Raw genomic sequence first — 21166 nt, forward strand, 5'->3', positions numbered from 1 at the left:
ATTGGAATAGAGCAGAGCAGGGAGCTTGTGGGAGTAGTTTCTACGTCCCAAATATGATCTTTTACCAACTGCATTTTCCGTCTGCTCCTAATTCACAATGATTTGAATAAAAAGATATGTAGAAAGGCAATTTTAATCTTAATTTTCTTTATATTGACGTCCTCCATCGTCAGAAAAGTGCCACAAGAACATATTAAAAACGCTAAAAACACAATTTTCATTGGAGTGGGCCTTGACAACTTTCTGTTTACTGTGTCTATTTTAATATTCTATTTTATGTTTTAAAAGGTAATCAATCAGTCAACCATTTCATCAATCAAACGTCGTCATAAAGTAATAAAAGTTAAACATTAAGTTTTTGCAAGCTAAACATGATCATGCAGTTCCACCAATGACCTAACGGGGGCGACATTTATCCTTTTGATAATTAGACGTTTATTTATACACCTCAATTTGAAAAACAAAACTGAAAACCAAAGTATTTCATATAATATCATAAACATATAGAAACGTATAATTTCTTATGAGTAAGTCTACGTACGTTTTGTTGACGTAGTATAAATGTTATTACAGAATAATGAGCTCGCGCACGGAAATGTGACAGGTCAGGTATATAGCTGAAGAAACCCATAAGTGCTAAAGCAAATCTATTAAGGATGAAGAGGGAAAATAATTTATAGGTGTGTTTTTATTAGTGAAATATTGCAGTGGATCATCGGTTAGAAAGGGCAAAAGTCTGAATATAGAAGCAGAAACGAGAAAAAAAACCCCGAAGATTTAACCCCGGTCGCCGTAAAGTTTAACTCTTTCAACTCGCTCCGGTGGGTCACTCGAAACTCTCCCCGTCGCCCTCCCCGTCGACGTTACGTACGCCGCCGTGGCGTGCCTGCAAGCAGAATAACATGGAGTCCACCGCCTGGCATCTCCCCGCAGAGAGTCCGAGCTGAGCCTGAAAGCAGCGCCGCTCTTCCCGCCGCAGCGGCCGGAGCCTCCCGCGAGCGCCGCGCGCGCGGCTCAAAGCTTCGGCTCCGCTCGGGAAGAAGAACGAGCGGCGCCTGATCCGCCAGCCCCCCTCTCCCGCTACACCAGGCCGATCTCAGTGAGTACCCCCCCTCCTCCCCCACTAAAGCTGCGCGTTGACGGCGTCGGTGGTGGAAACGGCGGCGGACGTGGCGGCCACTCGTCCCCCGTCAGCTGTCAGCAGCTGGGCCGGCGCGCGCCGCTCCGAGCTGCCCGCCTGACAGCCCGACGCGTCCGGGCATTTTCCTGCTGTGAGAGGGGGGCAGCTGTGGAGGCAGGACGCGGGCCTGAACAGAAAAGGCCACTTATTTATGTAACCGCCCCAGCGCTCCAGCTCGGGCTGAAAGAAAGACCAAGCGTGCTGAAAAAGTGGGTCAGACCCTGATCCAGTCCTGCAGAATCGAGGAACACCTGTTTTTTTTTTGTTTTTTTTTGGTCTTGTGTGGTGCGTCACTGCAGAGCAAAGTTGTTAGCAACTGTTGATGTTGCTTGCAGGCTGCACCATGTAGGTGGGCTGGTCACCAGTGGGACTCTGCACTGTCCTCTGGGGGACCATGGAGCCAGAACCTCTGACCCCAGGGACCAGCCATGAGCCCCCAACCTCTACCAACGTCCCCAACTGCGCCTTAGCGGTAAGCCTTGTGTGTGCTCCTTCTGTCTGTCTTTAACAGACGCTCATTGGGGTTTTTATCTTCCAGTCCTTGACTTCTCCAGATTCTCCAGGGGATGACCTGATGTCTGCTAAATGGGCCGGAGCCGGAGAGGAGCAATCCGGAGCAGAGCCGGGGAGGGGCGCACAGAGGACGCTCAAGTCCTCAGCCTTCACCTCCTCCCTAAGCTGGGACTCCGACTCTGAGAAGGAAGCTCTAGATGGTAACTCTTCCTGTCTCCTGGAACCAGGAGAGCCTGGAATGTGTCCTGAATTCAGCTAACCCACTTTCATTGTTGTGTCCTTGCAGTTATACATGTCCCTCATCTTGCCTCTTTATGTAACTTGGGTATGGATTGTAACTGTTGAGCTGTGATGTTTCTGTTGGTTGTGTGTTTTGTCCGCTGTGATGTGTCAGAAGAGGAGCTACAGAACTTTTCTAACCCTCACGGTCTGGCTGCTCACAGCCCAGGATCTCCTTCTTCCGGACTCAGGTGAGGAGGAGGCGCAGGAGGGAGGATTGTTCTGTTTGGCTGTGAGGTCAAACAGCACAGAGGACACATGTTTTCCCCTTTGTAGGACATTCACTTCTTTTTGCATGCTAAACCCTGCAAACTCTTTTGTTGACATTTTTAAAACTGTACTTTAAAGACCCATCCCAATCATCTTTTGTTCTATTAAAGCAGTGTTTTTCAACCTTTTTTGAGCCACGGCACACTTTAACCGTGACAATAATCCCGCGGCACACCAGCATCCAAAAATAAAAAGGAGAAACTCATAGTCTGTGTTGATCTACAGTCTCTCCGCAATCTCACATGCATTTTTGTGATAATTGTAGCAGAAAAAGCTGGAAGTTGTAGCAGTTTTTTCTAAAAGATAATGTGTGTTCGTTGTTATTTCAAGACGTTAAGAGGAGAGACTCCTGCGTCCAGATGCTGTCACTTTAACCCAATGCATCATGGGAGATGTAGTGCAATAATCCGCCGAACGCAGAAAGACAAGCGTCTCTGAGCTTCACTGTTTTGTTCACTTGTTCCACGGTCTGATACCGGATTCTTTGGAAAACTACACAGCTAAAGACTAGCTTTAGGTGGTATTTTTATTAGAACTGAGCGACTTTATCAGCAGAATCAGAACAAGGAAGTGAATACTTTAACCACGTCTGATTGGTCAGACTGATGACATGTGATTAGGACTCCAAGAATGATTGGCGGAGACAGTTAAAGGGGCGGGACTTCTCAGAAAACGGCTTTAGCTAAATCGCGGTACCGTCATTCTTATCAAAATGTCTTTAATAGAATCAAATAAACACAAAGAAAAAAGTATTTTATGATCTTTCATATTAAAAATTTCTCAGTGTTTTATCAGGGCCTCTTTGGAAGAACAAAGACCTGATTTCCTGGAGATAGAAAATGTTGTTAGATCAGTTAATGAGGGTAATTTCCACACCGGTTGAAAAACACTGTATTAAAGTGTTCCCAGTGGTCTATTAATGATCCTTAGGCCGTTTTTAGCCAAAATAAAAACTGGCATTTTCCTTGCACACACTTTCTGCAGAGCGGCAGGAGTTCATTAGAAATTCACCTCTGAGTTGTGGGCAGGGTTTGTTGGCGACCCCACCCCCCATTTCCTCTTCCCGTTGCTGAGATCCCTGCTAGCTTACAGCCCCTCACACCCCTAACTAGACCTAAATCAAAAATGTATCACCTTATCAACCTGTGCAGTATGCAGTCCCCTTTAACCACAATAAATGGTTACCGGTAGCTTACATTTTTATACACAGCTTGAAGCATTTAATGATTCCATTGACTGATGTTAGATCTTGTTAGATGCATACTCCTATATAGACATTTGGAGTATAATGTAATTTATGTTGGCTTTTATTTATAGAAAACTGTTGCAGTGAAAGGGAAATAATTTGTATGTCATTTTCTGTGTTATTAGTTTGTGTATTGCAAGTTAAATCATAATTAATATTGCCCATTGCAAGTTTTCCTCGTATCGTGCAGCCCTGCCCCCAACTTAACATAAAAACGGCGAGCAATATCAGAGCTATCCAGCCGAACAGTTTTAGATCCATTGGATCTGTTTGTCTGTAAGTGGATGCGTCAGAATGGAGCGGAGCAGGGGACTTGCGGCTTGCCGTAGTAATTTCTGTCTTTTTTCATCTGCTTCTGATGCACAATGATTGGAATGAAGACATACTCAGGAATGCAAGTTTGATTGTCTTTATATATACATATATATAAATGTCCTTTATCATCCAAAAAGGCAGCAAGAACATGTTAAAAACACCATTTTCATCAAAGTGAGTCTTTAATATAATGTCCTTATACAAATATAACCACCAGAAGTGAAAGGGACAAAGGAATGATTTGGGAGATTCCAGAATTTAAAGATTTTGAACAAAAATGAGGAAAAAAAAGCACATTGTGCAAAGAAAATCTGTCGTATGACCTGTGTTTTCTTTAAAGGATATAAAATAGTCCCTTTAAACGAAATAGGTGCTTGTTGTAAATAAAGATGCAATCCTAATTGCTTTATCCTGTCCTCTGATGTTGGTACTGAAATGCAACTTTGTCACAATAATAAATGATTCAAACTTCTCCTATGCAGAGATGTCATCCATCTCTCCCTTCTTTTAGGCTTGACAGCAAAGAGGAGCGTGAAGCGGAGAAACTGCAGCGCCTCAGCAGTAAAACGGACCCGTCGCCCCCCGTGGACAGACGCAGTGACATCCGCCAGAGCGCCGATGCATCTCCGCTTGGTCAGAAAGAACGTAGGTGCCGAAAGGAGGAAGCTGCACGTTTGATCTCCTCCCCTCGGTTCTTCCAACCACCAGGAAAACCTTTGCTTTCTTCTCAGTGGAAGACGGCGGCGCCTGGGACGCTTCTGAGAGAGGGGAGGCGTTCCTGTCCAGACCAAAGGATGGCTCCCGAATGGAGGCTGAGGAGGACAGCAGCGAGAAAGAGGCGAGGCCCAAGAGGAACCAAGTCCCGCAGCCGGAGAGAGACGTTTACACCTTCCCCGGGGACTCGGACCCAGAGAGCCCCCCTCCTGCCCCCTGGGCTCACTGCACCTTCATCCAGCGGTGCAGGAAGAAGCGGGTTCTGCTCCGGCCCTTCTCCGGACTCAGAAGCTTGAACAAATCGGAATCTGGAAAGCTGACCAAACGCAGCCCCCTGAGGTGTAAAGCTGCAAAGAGTGGACCAGTTCACCCCGGGGGAGGGGTTTACGACTTTGAGGAAGGCTTTGAGGAAGGACCGGCGGAGACCAGGAAACTGAGAGGGAGAGGAGGGAAAAAGCCTAAAGAGGCAGAGGAAGAGGCGCCAGAGATTTTTACCTGTGTGGAGTGCAGCATTTACTTCAGAAAGCAGGTCCACCTGAAGGAGCACATGGCCCAGCACAGTCAGAGCACAGCAGGGGGGGGCCGGCGTGCGGGAAAGGGCAGGAGTTTTCAGTGCGCCGAGTGTGGGTGGAACCTGCCCAACAGGCCGGCGCTGGCGGACCACCACAGGCGGCACTGCGAGTCCCGCCTGAAGATCCTGGAGGAGATCGAAAAGCTGAACGAGAACGGAAATGAGGCGGCAGAAAACGAAGAGAATCCTGCCCACCCGGCCGTTGCACAACACACGGGCCCAGTTTACAATGCAGGCAAAATGTCAGCCCCAGAAATAGTCAAATCTCCACCTCTGTCTCCTGCTTCACTTTCAACACCAGACCAGGACTTTTACGCAACGCCTTTGACTTCAGCTGGAATCCCGGCTCAGACCAGAACCGTGTCTTCTTACCGCCGCCGCTTTGTCTGCACCAAGTGTAACTTCAGCACAAGAACATCACAGGCTCTGGCTAATCACTCCAAGACCCACAATAGAAAAAAACCTGCTCTCCAGGCTGACTCCCCCTCTCCTGGCTCAGCATCGACTTTGGCATCCACCTCCCTAAGGTGTGGTCACTGTGCCTTCCTGACTTCAAGTCTAAGCACACTGAGGGAACACCAGACACTTGTTCACCACGTGTCTGCTCGTGGGAAGCACGATGATGGAGGGTCTCACCTCTCTGAGTCTGGATCCTTCCCAGAAGCAGCTCAAGGCAAAAGCCAGCACGGAATCACTGCCCCCGAGGACGAAGCCGCTCCAGACGGTGCCGCAGCTCAGCCTAAAAGCCAGGCAGTAGGGAGCAGGAGACTGAGCACGCGAGGGAAGACCTGGACCGAGTTTAATCCTGAAATGGATGATGAATCGTCGAGTCGAAGGGAGAAACTGGATCGAGAGCGCCGAAAGGAGCCTACCTCTGAGGAAAACTCACCTGTGGGAGGGAAGCCCCGAACAAAAGCGAAACCCAACACCGGTGAGAGCAGAGGGCACTCGAAAAACACAATGCAGACGTCGTGTTATCTCATGCTCACAGAAAAACCCGCTATAAGGAGACTTTTAAAGCTAATTCTTCCAACACGGTCCCATTATTTCCTTTAAATAGGTGACTTATTGCAAGAATGATTACCCAACTCTGTTGCTCCATTACTATGGGTTCTTTCAAACATCTCTCAGCTCTGTGACCTTAAACTAGTTCACCCTGACAGTTTTGTAGATTTCCTTTCAGCTTAAACTGAATTGACTTTTTCTGCACCAAACTGCAGCCACGCTTAAAATATTCCATTCCTTTACAACTTAGGAGTTAAATGAGATCTTTCACAGGAGGTGAAAACTGAGAGGCTATTCACATGACTGAATCCTGATTCTAAATGAAAGATTTTGTGTTTATGTTATGTCTTTTATGTTTCCTGACAAAAACATTTAAGCTCAACAGTAATAGTTTTTGTATGTGAGCAGTGCTGGCGTGGAAACATGTTGGTTCACTGATCTCAGTGTAAAAAAAAGGTCCTAAAACGGGGAGATGCGTTCATCAACATTTATTCCACAGTATTAGCTACAATATGAAGGATGATTTGAGCATAGATTGTCCAGAACCTCATCAGTTACTGTGAACTAGCTCCAAAATGACTATGACTTTCACTGAAGGCTAATGGTACATTGTCTTGCGAGACACCAATACTTTTAAAACCCAGTAACCCTTGTGCTATCCTAGGCACTTTAACATTGGGAGTTGGGTCATCTAGACCCACTAGACAGTGCGTTGAACCTTTTTTCTTCAATGATTTGTGATCTTCACTGGTGTCCATGGATTACATGAAATCCTCTTCACCTTTATCCACCTTTTTCATGGTAGGGAGAACACGTCAATGAAGGGTGGGGTCATCTAAGATAGCACATGGGTTAAAGTCCCACTCTGTTCATCTTTTGGTGTATTTTCAAAGTTTTCCCAGTGGTCTTTTTAATTAGGGTTATACTTTTTTTTTCCTATCTACTTTTTTTTTTCTTAAGTGTCACTTTCTAGGACTTTGTTTCAGTAAAGCGGCAGGAGTTCACTGGAAATGTGGCCTCGTAAACAACATCCCTTTGTTTACGCACTTTCCCGCTATCTTACAGCCCCCCACAACCCCAACCTTACATTACTGGTGCAATTGGTGTACAGTTTTGAACCAGACACCAGCTCAGACGAGGAAATCAAAGACGTACATGGATACATTTGTCTGCAGGCATCGGAATGGAGCGGAGCAAGGAGCTTGTGACCCACTGACAGTAACAAATCTGACACTGATACAGGTTTTCTGCTATGGCATTTTTTCCTCTACTCCCGATTCACATCATTTTAAAAAAGAAATACTCAGAAATGCAATTTCATTATTAATTGTCTTATTATGTGTTCGCTCTCTTGAGCAAAATGCTACAAAAACATGTTAAAATTACACCCAAAAAAATCTATTTCATTGGAGTGGGTGTATGAAAATACTTTTGCTGTAGCTGCAGCTCATGTAACTTGCCAATTCCCATTGTGAAAGCAATGATTTTCATGATATGAATTTTTTATAGGAATCAAAGCCTTAAATATATTATATGTTCTTTGCCAGATCAAAGTTTTTAAATCATTAAAATGTGCCCAGAGTTATTTTGTTCACATAAACAGTACATACTAATAGCATGCCAATTTGTGATGTAGCATGCTAGTAATCATTGTTTATGAAATGAATCTTTGTAAAAAGTCTCTGTATCATAGCATGCTATTATATAGACCTTTAATTTAAACGATAAACCACAAATTGAATATTAATATTAACAAAATTTTTTGACACAAACTTCAGGGCTGGAAACATTTTTGTGAATATGAAAATATTGTTTACTGCCTGTCATACAACGTTGCCATCAGAAATTTTCACTTAAGATCCATTACACCGAAATTGTTGCACTTTTACACCCCCGTAAAAAGTGTTTGGCCACAACAGCCCTACCTCGAGGATTTGTCCTCTGACCTTTGTAGAGGACACTTCCTTTTGACATCATGGCGTCCTCAGAGGTTTAAACATGCTTTCTTCAGTCAAACTAATCTAGAGACGCAAGCCATTATGAACAATTCCAAACATGGTAAATGGTGTATACTTGTGCTTTTTTAGATTCCTTCAAGGCCCAAAGTGCTGTACAGTTACAGTCCCATTCACCCATGGACACATACACATTCACACACCGATGGCGTCTCTGCTTCCAAACACTGGCGCCAACCCATAACTACCAGTGGCAATGTGGCATTCAGTGTCTTGCCCGTGGACACCTCGACACATGGGCGGGAAGGGTGGGAACCAAATCTGCGATCTTCCGATCAGAGGTTGACTGCTCTACTTCTGCACCACGACCGCCCATTGTTGCTCAATGGGTGTCTCATAAGCAGTTGGTTGGAGGTTTTGACACAGACAAGCTTTTGGAGCAGTAGTTGTGCACCAGAGCTTTTTGGCCAGACGAACAGATGGCCATTCAAGACCTATCCAGGGTCTGTTCTGCTTCCGAGGGCATGATTTCGTTTAGGTTGCTTCAGCCACAGTGTTCTGACAGATGGCATCTCTAATTTTTTAGATCAGCACTAGTTTGACAAAAGAATAATAACTGTACTTTATTAGATGACGGCATCATGACTTGTTCATTGAAAGGATTTGAAGACACAGGAGTGCTCATAATAATCACTCAGGCAGAAATCCTACCTGTTGGAACTTATCAAGGCAATCATACATGCATACAAGTCATTTGTTCTTGTTGGAGGCAAGCTCTTCCCAAACATGGGCCAGAAATGGAAGGATACTCTTTTAACCCATAAGAACCCAGACCTGTTTTTTCTAAAGAGAAAATTGTGTGGGATGTGTCACAAACCAAGTAGACTACAGAACACATTCCTGAAGTTTTTGCTGTTACACTCGGATGTTACCACGAGATCTTATTGTTTAAACCCCTGGGTTTAAACTGGCTGAAAGCCTTCTACATAACCAGGAAATAGGATAATCGTGCTCCTTTTCAAATGTATAGAGCGTCTTTCTGTTAGACAGACAGGACTGGAGTCATTGGTCAAAATGTGTCAAAGTTGAAGTACAGCCATTTGTTTCCTTTTTTGTCTGATAGAAACAATCATAAACATCTTGCTAAAAACTGTACCAAGCTAAACAATGAAACATATCATGTTAAAATGTGGGTGTGGCTACGATATATTAGTTGTTAAAGAAAATGTCAAAATTGTATTCATTGTGGATACATGGAAATCAGTAAATGTCTTAACCCAAGATGCCCAAAAGCTAGTGTACTTCACGTGTTACTGTGAAACCAAGTGTTTCTTGTCCTGTCCAGCAGCTGAGCAAACAGATTTTGCCTGGACAGTAGCTTAGACTGCTAAATGCTTGGTAGAGGACATGTAGGGGGCAAGTAGGGCTTTTTGCTAACCATCATATGAAAATCAGGTAGTAAAAATAAGCTGTAGAAATTCCGTTTTGGCTTTCAGTTTGGCCAGTTGTTAGCTTACAGCCAATGATGTTAACTAATGCTCTAGCATGCTAGCTCCAACGTCAACCTACTAGTCAACAGGAATGGCTCCTACTTGAACATTTGTGGTTGATCGTTATTGAGACTGAGCAGAAATATTTACTTAAAGGGTTGCCTGTTTGTTTCAATCATAATTTGAAGGATTAGAAAACACAATATGGGAAAAAAAAGGGGTGTTGTTTTGATGTGAGGGATGAATGCGTATACTTATAGATCTCTTAAGTGTTTTAAGTGTGAAGCTCACCTATGTACCCTAGATTGCAAAAAAATCCTTTTTGTTGATGTGATCTATAGTAGTTTTATGGTGTCAAAGGGGAGCAGGCAAAAGTTTAGTGAAGTATTTTATAGGGTGTAAAAGCAGATGAAAAGGAACATTTTTGGTTTGATGATCCAATTCTTTTTTCTTTATAGAAGAGTCTTCTTCAGTGGTGCATGCTACATTATCACTGCCCACTAAAACGGCTGCAGAAGATGAGGACAAGAAGGAAATGGACAAAGATGGAAAGGTTTTCTTTTTGAGGAGGAGCAGGAGGGTCACTGCTGCCTCGGCCCCAACTGACAGTGACGATGACGATGTGGACGAGGTAGATGTGCAGCACTTCCTGTCACACCACATCTTAGATGAAGACGACTCAGATGAGGACCCAGAGGCGCTGAAGCCCGTGGAGAAGAAATGCCCCTACTGCCCTGATCGGTTTCACAATGGAATTGGGCTTGCCAATCACGTGAGAGGCCACCTGAACCGAGTGGGTGTCAGCTACAACGTGCGCCACTTTATTTCACCTGAAGAAGTCAACGCCATTGAGAAGAAATTCTCGTATCAAAAGAAGAAGAAAAAAGGTCTCTTTCATTTTTCTAAAACAATGACTAGTATCCAGTTGAGTTTTATCTTCAGAGATAAAATATCATTTTACCTTTAGCCTGAGCACAACAAAGTATTTCAGATCTTTTCTTTTTGTTGCATCACGGGCTTTTGAGCCAATGAAGATGCTTCTATGAATTAAAGCCTCAAGGTCAGCACTCCCGTTGCAAAATTCTTCACTTCTAAATTATTCAGATTAAAAGAAGAAAACCAGTCAGTGGTTGTGAATGATTACCAGTTGGAGCAGAGCAGATGAAAAAAAAGGGGCTCCAGTAGAACATTTCTGGAGACAATATAGAGGCTGCTTTGAATATTTTGCAGTGGTGCTGTACCAAAGGAGGCAAAAGTGCTCAAGAAAGAGTGATGGAGCTTAAATGTGGACTCCATCCATCCATCCATCCATCCATCCATCCATCCATCCATCCATCCATCCATCCATCTATCCATCTATCCATCAGCTACATTCTTACAGTTTACCCTTGTGCTATCCTATGACCCCACCCTTCATTGACGTGTTATTCCTACCATGACAAAGGTGGATAAAGGTGGAGAGGATTTCATGTAATCCATGGACACCAGTGAAGATCAAGAATCATTGAAGAAAAAAGGTTCAGCGCACTGTCTTGTGGGGTCTAGATGACCCAACTCCCAATGTTAAAGTGCCTAGGATAGCACAAGGGTTACATCTAGGGTCTCAAAGTCACTAGTCAACCATGACACATTTTCTTAAGCTGCAGTAGGGAGCCAGGATTTCTCAACCCATGAACAGAAAAAGTGTAGGTGGGATTTATACCAGTATGCTTTTTTGAATATGACAGAATGTACATTTTTGTAGTTTGATTTAAACAAATGTCAACCAACACCAAATGGTAAATGGCATATACTTACTGCATATAGTGCTTTAATACCTTCTTAGAAGGCCCAAGGGGCTCTACAGTCACAGTCCTATTTGTCCACCCACGCACACACACATTGACAGACTGATGGTGACTCCGCTGCCTTAAGCTACATTCACACCACCATCAGTAACACGTTTAAGAGACCATATTCAATTAAAAAGTCTATGTAAACACAAATATATATGTGTTTTGGGTTTCCGGGTTTAAACTTCTTGCGTTCACATGTAGTTACAAAGGTTTCTTCAACAATTTTCGGGCTTCATGTACAAAATGCATGGCCACTGATCGTGATAGTTAAACCATATCGAACTTTGACCTGCAAGGGACCCTGATTTGGTATTGATGTATAGATTGTGTCCCCTTCATTAAGGATAAGAAATTAATAATTGGGGTTTGTGCCCGGCCAAAATTATGGCACCAAGTCTTTCATATGTCGGAGTACAGCCATCAAAGGAAAAGCTTGGAGTAAGATTTTCGAGATTTGCACCGGCACATTTTGTTTGACATTTTGTGCCAAGCCTATTCCAACTGTGAGTACATATGTTAGTATCGAGTGGGGACAGTCCATGTGTTTACATGCCTGGTGTGAATGTAAAATTACACTGTTGCCAACCCATAACACCAGGAGCAATGTGGGTTTAGTGTCTTGCCCTAGGACACTTTGACACATGAATGGGCAAGTTATGAACAGAAGCTGTGATCTACAGACTGTAGGTCGACTGCTCTACCTCTGCACCACGGGCACTGTTTTGGGGATAGTTGAGCTTGCAGTGTTTCATTGAGTTTATTAATGTGTGGATTTTGTACCTGTATAATAAATTAGTAGATTACTTTGGTCAATGTCATGAAAGCACTCAGTTTCATGAACTGACCGGTGGTCCATTTGGCTTCTCTGTCCCCAGTTGCCAACTTTGATCCAGACACATTCAGTGTGATGCACTGCGAGTTCTGCAAGGCCGGCTTTGACACCCGGGCTGGCCTGTCTAGCCACGCTCGGGCGCACCTCCGTGACTTTGGCATCACAAACTGGGACATTACCATCTCGCCAATACACATTCTGAGGGAACTGTTTTCCAGTCGGCCGGACCTGGTAATCCCCACAGCACCCCCCAGAAGTCAAAGCAGCTACTCAGAGGAGGAAGAGGAGGAGGAGGAGGAAGAAGGCGAAGAGGATGATGAGGAAAGAAACTACAAAGATGGGATTATAAAAGTTAAGCTTGAGGGAGGGACAAGCAAAAGGACTCCGTGTGTCTCTGATTTGAATGCAGTGGCTTCAGCGTCTTGCCATCAATGGAAGAAAAAGGATGGAGAGGAAGACTGTAGAGGTATGTTCAATTTCTGCAACTATCTAAAAATTGAATGCAGTTGTTGATTTTGGGTGTGAATTGTAGTTACTGGTGAATCTTTAAGCTATTGTCCAGCTACACTGGAAATGCCAAACATTTAGTGATGCTTTTACACCCAAATAGTCCAATAAACTTTGTTCATCTGGATAAAAAAATCTTCAGATCTTTGTTTAGAATAGTTTGTTTTGACACAGATCAAACACTGAAGCGATTAAACTGTTTTGAAGAGGTCTGCAGTTAGAATGTCTGCTAGCTTGGGGTTGGTATCAGCTAAAGGAAGTTCATACTAGGTAAAAAAATAACTAAATGCCTGCTTGTTGAGCTAATTTTCTTGTTAGAAATGCCTTTATCACCTTTTTTTAATACAACCAGACATTGAAAACCTTCTAAAATTTTTATTTGTGCTTCTCTGAGTTTATGCTTTGGCTGCTTTTTTTTGGCTGTACTTTGAAATATGTCAATCACTTACAGTCTTTAGTAAGCTTCACATTTGGTTCTTAAAAATCCCATTTAGATTCAGTTTTAATTAATTCATTTTATATATTAAGCGCCACTTCCCAACTGAGGGTGTCTCAAAGCATTAAAACCAAAAAAACATCAGACCAATTATAATAATCTAATTACAATTGTATTAATCCAAAACCAGGTCATTTGAGTAAGGCCAGTTTGTCTTAACTGTATAGTAATCGGCTATGTACAAGACCAATAGATACCACTAAAGGGTGTTCAGTGTAATTCCCAACTGAACAGGTAAAAGGTGACAGGTGAGAAGAAAACTTCCTTTAAATGATAGATTAGGAAAATCCTTTCAGCAGAACCAGACTCAGACAGGTCCACTCCCTGTGGTGACCAGAATATTTGCATTCACATGGTTGGTGAACTGCACTAGGGTTTATTTGCAACTAAACCATGACCCTTGTTTTCAGATGGATTAAGGTTGGGGTATTTTATCAGAATCCTCCTCCATTTACCCTTGACCGATCAAGTTGAATATTAAGGAAACAATATGCGGACCAAAAGGTCAATTGTAAAAGTGCTCTAAATGTGGCTGTGTGTTCTGGTGCAAAACATATGAATAATCTATAAATTCAAGGTACAAAAACACCTGGAACTAACATACCTGACAAGATAAGGTAGTTACTACAGTAATGACAGAAAACAAGAGGAAGATAAACAGAAAAATCCACAACATCTTTTAAAAGGCAGTAGAGATGTTTAGCAGAGATGTTCATGTTTAAGTCCGTCTAACCGAGACAGACTTAAACAATGGAACATCTGAGAGAAGACAAAATACATAACTTAAGCCTTAGTAACAACTGCCCCTACGAGTAGATACTGGCTTTTGTGAGGGAAAAGTGAAAAATAGGCAAACCTTTATGTGCCACACACGTGGCGCATATGAAACATCAATGTCGTAGACGGCTATGGAGGCAGAGTGAAAATATTCATGCACATTTTTTTCTACTGGCATGCTGGGATGAACAGGTCGTAGCAAACACTTTAACAACACAATTGGGTAAAGTAAAGGCCCGTACACACCGGGACGAATATTCGCCAGGCGTTATTCGCCACGTTTTTTGTGTTCACACCCAGGCGATTTTCGCTGACGATGAGCCGAGCGAACATGCAATTTCATTCCCTGACATTAGATGGCGCTTAATGTAAACAGAAATACTCCTGTACACAAGGTGGCGCTGCGCAACTTTACGCTTCTTAAAGTCGCTTTTCACTCAGAAGAAGAGAGCAAGTATTTACGCGCTTGTCAGATTAATACAAAGAAAACATGAAGATTTCAAGCACCAGTAGCTCCAACTGGTGCTTCGTTCGGGGATATTTTAGAATGTCCGTCATTATTTCTTCGCGGCTGTGTAGACGCTACTCGGCGTCTATCTTCTTCGCTGGTATGTGTGCTCAGCAAGGCAGTTTTGTGTTTGAGCGCCCCCAAGTTGTGTTTTACTGTAACTTCAGAAGCTCCAGACACCTGTGCAAAAGCGCCATTCTCATTGGTTGAATAGATTTCGACGCGAGGCGTCAAAAAAAAAAAACGAACCCGAGGCGGGTTTTTTTTTGACGCTTTGACGCGTGGCGTTTTTTCGCGTCGGTGTGCACACTCTCATTGGTGCCCTTTGTTTAGTCATGAGGCGTTAAACTCGTCCCGGTGTGAACGGGCCTTGCGGGTGAATTAAGTGAGAAGAGGGGGTTTGTACGGGTTTTTGATTTTTTTCACGCCCCTCCCAAATCCTGATGAAGGGGCTTATACCATGCGATGAATGCAGGCTCCTTGTATCCTCCGTGCGAGTAGCCTTACTGTTATAAATTAAAAAAACTAGACAATCTGACTGTAGTTGTGTGGCCATCCTACTGGCCCCCGTTGTATCACGTGTACAAACATGTGCATTTGGCATTTGTGCTGGGTCAGTTAGCAACCAGCAACTTTCACCTTAGTAACGACTTGTGTGTGGCATAAGGGCACCGTACAACAGTATGACCTGTACATCGTAAGTGCATCTTATAGTAGCTTTTTAAATACTTAACAATACACTTACCACACACATGACAATGTTACAATCCATTTTCATAACATCTCTTAAGATGGTCTCAAAGGAACTGCAAGACACACCTGCACACCCCTTAAGATCTATCTATGACCCTGCTCAGGCCGGGCAACCCAAAATCCCACATAACCTGTACATGGTCAATCCCAGTAGCCTCAGCTGTGTTCACACCGAACACGATTTGCGCATCAGGGGCGTCCACTTTCAATGTTAAGTCAATGTACGGACTTGATCAGGGGTCCTGCGGCGCAATTTGAGTGTCGGGCACGGTGTGTCAATATGGCAGCAATGTGTTTTAGGTGGCACAGTGCAAATTGAGCCAAGACTTTAAAAGTCTGAACTCTGGCAATTAAAGCAATTGGTCAAACTGGGTCACAGAGAGACGGATGTACCGCTGGAACAGCCGTCATTCAGATGCAGCTCTTGCAGTAGATGGTGAAGCTCACCATACTGGGAGAGTCTCTGAATGAACCGAGACATTAAAACATGATTACCGATCTTCAAAATAAATAAACATATCTACTTATCTGTGTCTTCCATGCATTATAAATGCAATATACAGGAAATACTTTCATGTAGCGATGAGGCTAAAAACTTCTAGAGCACCAAGTTTATGTGCAAATCTCTGGACAGGCGTGTAGCAGCTAATTTGACGAATGATTAACTGTAGACAATAGAGAAATGAAAGAAAACAACACAAAACACTGAAGGAGGGAGGAAGAAAGGCACGGAAATTTGTTTTAAAGGGAGCAAACAGACACACTGAGAGGTAAAAAGGATGCAAATGAGAGAAATTCTGAGCTTTTTAAGGTAATTTTTGTCAAAAATGTGAAACTTTGCAGCTTTTGTTTCTATAATGAAAGGCATGTTCAGATAGGAGACGATCATCCGTAAGAGGTGTTATGTGTGCGCGTGCATGGAGTGTCCCCGGTGCCCACGGTAAAAGTGGCACTCAATGCCCCCCCCCCCCCCCCCCCCCCCCCGCTTTACTCGATTGGTCACGCCTTAGCTTGTCGGTGCATATGGGGGCAAAATGGCTGCTTCCACCTCCCTGCAGACCCAAACAAAAGAGAGAAACTGTCGAGCTTCAGCAGCCGGGAGTCCGATGCACTGCGGACCGGTGAGTAGCGCGCGCCGTCATCTCCCGCGTGCCCCTGTCGCAACACGCGGCGGCGGCGTCGCGCGGCACGTCTCGCGTGGGTCTTCTGTCACTAGTACATCTAGACAAGAAGAAAGAAAGAAAAAAAAGAAAGAAAAGAGGGGGGACAAAAAGTATAAATCGCGCGCGAGCGCCTAGAGAGGAGAAGCAGGTAGCCGGTGACATGCTCGGCACGAGCCCCTTGAAGCGGTTCGCCGTCGCTGTTTGGCAACATTAACGCGGAATTTGTGTAATCTGGCGAAACTGTTGGCGTGTTTTCCGAACGTCTGGGAGTTTTCTCCATTCTCTCCCGTGACGTGCGGTGTTTCACAGCGCTGCGGGATCTCCCAAATTACCTACAGTTGCCCAATCTTCGCCATTTTACTTAGATTTTTGATAGCAGACAGCAGCTTTCTTGCATCCTCCGGTGTTTGTAAAGTAAAGCTGAACCCAGAGGTAACTTTCTGGACCCCGAGTGTCCGTAATCGCTGATCTTATTCTAATTTACCGGATCTGTCAAGCGTAATACAAGTACTTGAAGGAGTCGGCTTGGTTCTGGGTGTCAAGTTCGGTTCGGTTGTTGTTGTGATAAAGGTTGTTCTTGTAACGCGGGGCTCCGAGGTGCCACATCAGGAGATGAAAGGAAGCCGCCCATCACGCAAAGAGCATTGTCTGTCTGTCTCCGTCTCTTTGATTCACCGATCTGTCGCAGAAAACGGGACTTTTGTCCCATGACTGCAGGGACTGCCATGTTTGTTGCATTCAGTCCAGCTAACATCACTTTTTGACAGGAATCATTTCAGTGGATGTTCTTCAATAATCTTTACAAAGTCACAGCTTTAAAAAAATATGTTATTCATATTTGTGACTATTAAGAAATACTGCCTAAAAGTGTTTGATCTAAAAGGAGTATAAATCTTTTTGAATCAGGGGTTGATGGTGCCGAAGAAGATGATGAGGATCTGCAGCGTTCAGCCCCTGATGGTGTGAGCGACGGTCCGGGGAACGCCGTGGGCGGCAGCCAATCTACCGTGGAGGATGCAGACACCAAGGGTGAGGCGGAAATCCGGGCACGCCGATCCGAGAGTGATGATGACACATTGGATTTTCTGCAGCCCGGCCTCATCTCACCTGTCAGGGGCAGAAATAGGAAGCCGACCCCAGGTCAGCGTTTAGGTGTGGTGACACCCCAACGCTGTGGGGCGTCCTGATGGATTTAGGTGTTGAGACACTTCTAGTACAGAAATTACCCCAAAGTTTCATCATCATCCCAGTGGAAATAGTTGTAGTGTTTGTCTGTGATTGCACGCAGAGACGAGGATGAGCTTCTTGGTGCAGAGGTTGAAGCGTTCTCTCCTCCTCCATTTACTGTTTTTAAGTTTTGAACTCTTGCAAGTTGGCATAATCGCCCTGCAACGGCCTGGCATGGGCAAGGGGGTGATGGTTTGAAAATGACAAAAATAACCAAAAGCAAACAAAGAAAGAAAAGAAGCACATAAAAAACAACAAATATACAATAAAATACATGAATAATAAAATACTCTACCTGCATCTCGTAGTGGGGCTGGTTAAATCTGGGCTCCGGCAGCCTCACAGGGGATACAGCAGGTTAAGATAATGAATGGATGGAAGTTAACATAAATCAGCAGTAATTGACACATATTTACAGCTATCTACTAGGGATGAAATCATTTACCACGATTCGGTTCAAACCTCATTTCTGGCCTATGTTTTGTTTATTACAAAACAATAAGAATAGTGACATCCTTACTATTTATGTAAGGCAGTGGAGTCCCCTTTAGCTACCGTATTTTCACGACCATAGGCCCACTAGGTTATAGGGTGCAGTCTCAGTTATGGGTGATTTTTCGGTATTTAACACAAACAAAAGGCGCACCGGGTTAAGAGGCGTGGGCACGTTCACACTTCCCGGTTAAACATGCGTGCTAGTGTGTGTTTTAAGAAGGCAGCAGAAGTCACTGCGGCACCATATTCCTTGCCCGGATGGAAAGATGACGGCGTTTCATAAAACGAAAGCTAAAGCTTCTTCTATAAGCCTTACTGCCCTCAGTCGAACGGTGACGGCAGAGAAGCTTCTCCAAGCTGATCGCTGATCGTTAATCCATCACTCGAGTCGCATTTTCTCCTCGGAAACTCAGCTGCGTCTTCTTGACATGTCGGAGTTTTTTTTCCAGCTTCCTCCACTTGTGGACCAATGTTGTTCACGTCCACACTTCCCTCCCCTGTTCTCATGCCGTCTTCTTCTACGTCCCACAACAACACATTAGACGCACCGACTCATAGGGTGCCCCCTACAGTTTGGAGAAAATAGAAGACCTTAGTGTGCCTTATGGTCGTGAAAATATGGTATTCTTCTTTGGGCTTTTTTTTAAAGATAAGCTGGTGTGTTTTTTAATCTGTTTTCTAATCCTGGGGTGCAGCAAATCCAAGAACAGAGTTCGATGGAGAAGGAGATTTTCTGCTTTCAGTGATGTGTGGTATCACAGTACACTTATCTGCTGCTTGGAATGCATATTTTAGAACTCGAGTCATAAAAACAAACCAAGACAGATTTCTTAGGCTGTGTCCGAATTCTCACCCTAATCCCTAACTACTACAAAACTATATAGTGCGGGACTATTTAGTGCTCTGGATTTTTAAAGCAATTCCGTCACTTTTTTTCTTTTTTCTTCTAAACCATCAATATGACATCATCGATTTCACAAAGTGAACTGTAACTGATATGAGCGTTTTGTGATCAATATTTATGTGTTCTGATGATGAAAATGTTGATGGTTTATTAACAGAATACTTTTTTTTTTGTGGCAAAAATTGTTCAAGCGCAATGCATTGTGCTCTATATTCGCCAATCTAGTGAGCATCGAAGCACGCAGACTTTTGGGAAATATCTAGGGCACTCGATTTTGGAATTGTAAATTCGGACGGCACTACAAGTCTGCACTATATAGTGCAGTAAGAATGGAGTAGTGAAGGAACTCGGACACAGCCTAAGTTAGTGTTTTCACACACAAAAAAATTGAAAACCAAAGGATTTCCTGCCCGCATGACCCCTTTAGCAGCACCTAAATAAAACAGGCTCTTTGACATACTGTAACACGATCATCGTGAATCAGCGGCTTCCCACACGCTTTTTAGACGGGCTTTGCAGCGATATGCTCAACCGCTCATGCAGTGAGCGTTACTTGACGTGTAGAGTATCGGCTGATTTTACGTTGATTGCATAAACACGTCACTACCGGACAGTGTTGCATGTCAGCACAAAGCTGCTTTCCTCTGATTCGGAATTAGCTAGAATTACATTTAACGCGTAAACGGTCAAATAGTCACTGTAGTCCAAAAAGTGTAAACGCTAAAGCTAAAGCTCCGTTGATTAAATGTTTGTATCAGTGACCCTAAATAACAAGCATTTTTTGACTAACGTAATTTTTTGACCATTTAAATAGTTAGCGTAATTCCAGCGGATGTTGACGTGGAAAATAGCAGCTTCACTAATGTAGTTAGCTTCATTAGAGTAAAGTGTTGCCACTTTGTCGGTTTCAGAATGTGTTAAGGTCACGTCAATTGGATAAATGGATGGATGTCGCCAGCGACACAACATTACACGATTGTTTAAGCAATCGAAATAATTCCAGCCAATGCTAAAGCAGGTTTACTAATTTAAAGTGTTGCATGTCGGGGCAAAGCCGCTTTTGGATCATCCGAATCTGTAAATGGTTGCAGAGTCACGGTAATTTCAAAGAGTGTCAACAGTGGAGCTAAAGCCCCGGTGTTTAAGGGTTATTATGGGAGATGTGGGCGGCGACACAACATAACAAACTCTCTTTGTACTACCGTAACTCTTCAATTGTTTGAGCAATTAACGTAACTCCAATGGTCGCCATAGTTGACAACAGCAGCTTTACTATTGTAAAGTGTTGCATAAAACACAAAACCCCTTTATTCTAAGTAGATGAGTGGATTTCTTTTGATTGTGTAAACACTTTACTATGTTAAAGTGTCGCATATTTTTTTTTAGCGTCAGAATCTGCTAAAATTATGCAAAGAACAGTTTCAGAGAAGGTCAACAGTGGAGCTAAAGCTCTGGTGTTAAAGGGTTGAGAAAAAAATTCTTAGACTCTTTTCTGTTCTTTGTCTTGCTTTAGCCCAACACCTGAAGTGTGAAGTGTGTGACTCTCGGTTTGAGAGTGGGCGTGGCCTGTCCAGCCACGCCCACTTGCGACAGCTGGGCGTCACCGCCTCAGAGCGCCGCGGCGGCACACCGACCGACCTCTGCCGGATCGCCAAGGAGTGCCACACAGACGGCAAAGTAAGCCTGTCTCTTTCCGATCCTCTTCCAGCTACGACCCCCTCACCACCCGCTCCCGTAAAAGATGAGGATTTAGAAGACATGGACTTGGACGAGAAGCCCATCCCGGCTTTCTTACTGGCCAAAGCAGCAAAAGCTGTGTCGCTGCCATCTTCCTCTCCGGCTCCTACACCCTCTCCTGGTGCCTCTCCGGCTTCGTCTGTCTCCGGTTCTCCTTCAGTGGTGAAGAAAGCTCCCATTTCCTCTCTGCTGCCTGTGTCTTCCCCCTTGCGCTCTCCCGAGCTCAAGGCCGGAGGCATGAAGAGCCTCTCTGCCACGCCATCAGCGGAAACGGCGAAACCCCTGTGGGCGCCGCAGGAGAACGATGCTCCTCTCAATCTCGGTAGGTGTCACTGCTGTCGTTTTGGTTCTGCACCCCCCCTTTGGTCTTAGCCCGGCGCCGTTTTCTCCTTAT

The 21166-nt window shown here is 44.1% G+C and overlaps 1 protein-coding gene across 6 annotated transcripts in view; it reads left to right on the forward strand.

The window, feature by feature from the left end:
- The first annotated feature begins 824 nt into the window (after positions 1-824).
- The window catches only part of LOC101160662 (protein Wiz), a 36326-nt gene continuing 15984 nt past the window's right edge, over positions 825-21166 (forward strand). The window contains exons 1-11 of one of the 6 annotated variants that reach the window (XM_023957987.1): positions 826-1099; positions 1516-1652; positions 1719-1893; positions 2088-2163; positions 4315-4448; positions 4535-6019; positions 9997-10425; positions 12249-12671; positions 17316-17438; positions 20549-20588; positions 20622-21094. In XM_023957987.1, coding sequence (XP_023813755.1) covers positions 1575-1652; positions 1719-1893; positions 2088-2163; positions 4315-4448; positions 4535-6019; positions 9997-10425; positions 12249-12671; positions 17316-17438; positions 20549-20588; positions 20622-21094 — 3436 coding nt within the window. In that variant the 5' untranslated portion in view covers positions 826-1099; positions 1516-1574. Of the gene's footprint in view, positions 1100-1515; positions 1653-1718; positions 1894-2087; positions 2164-4314; positions 4449-4534; positions 6020-9996; positions 10426-12248; positions 12672-17315; positions 17439-20548; positions 21095-21166 lie in introns of all 6 variants that reach the window. The other 5 variants (XM_023957986.1, XM_023957988.1, XM_023957985.1 and 2 more) reach the window with 5 other exon arrangements.

The sequence above is a fragment of the Oryzias latipes genome, chromosome 8, assembly GCF_002234675.1.
Source record: "Oryzias latipes chromosome 8, ASM223467v1".
NCBI lineage: Eukaryota > Metazoa > Chordata > Actinopteri > Beloniformes > Adrianichthyidae > Oryzias > Oryzias latipes.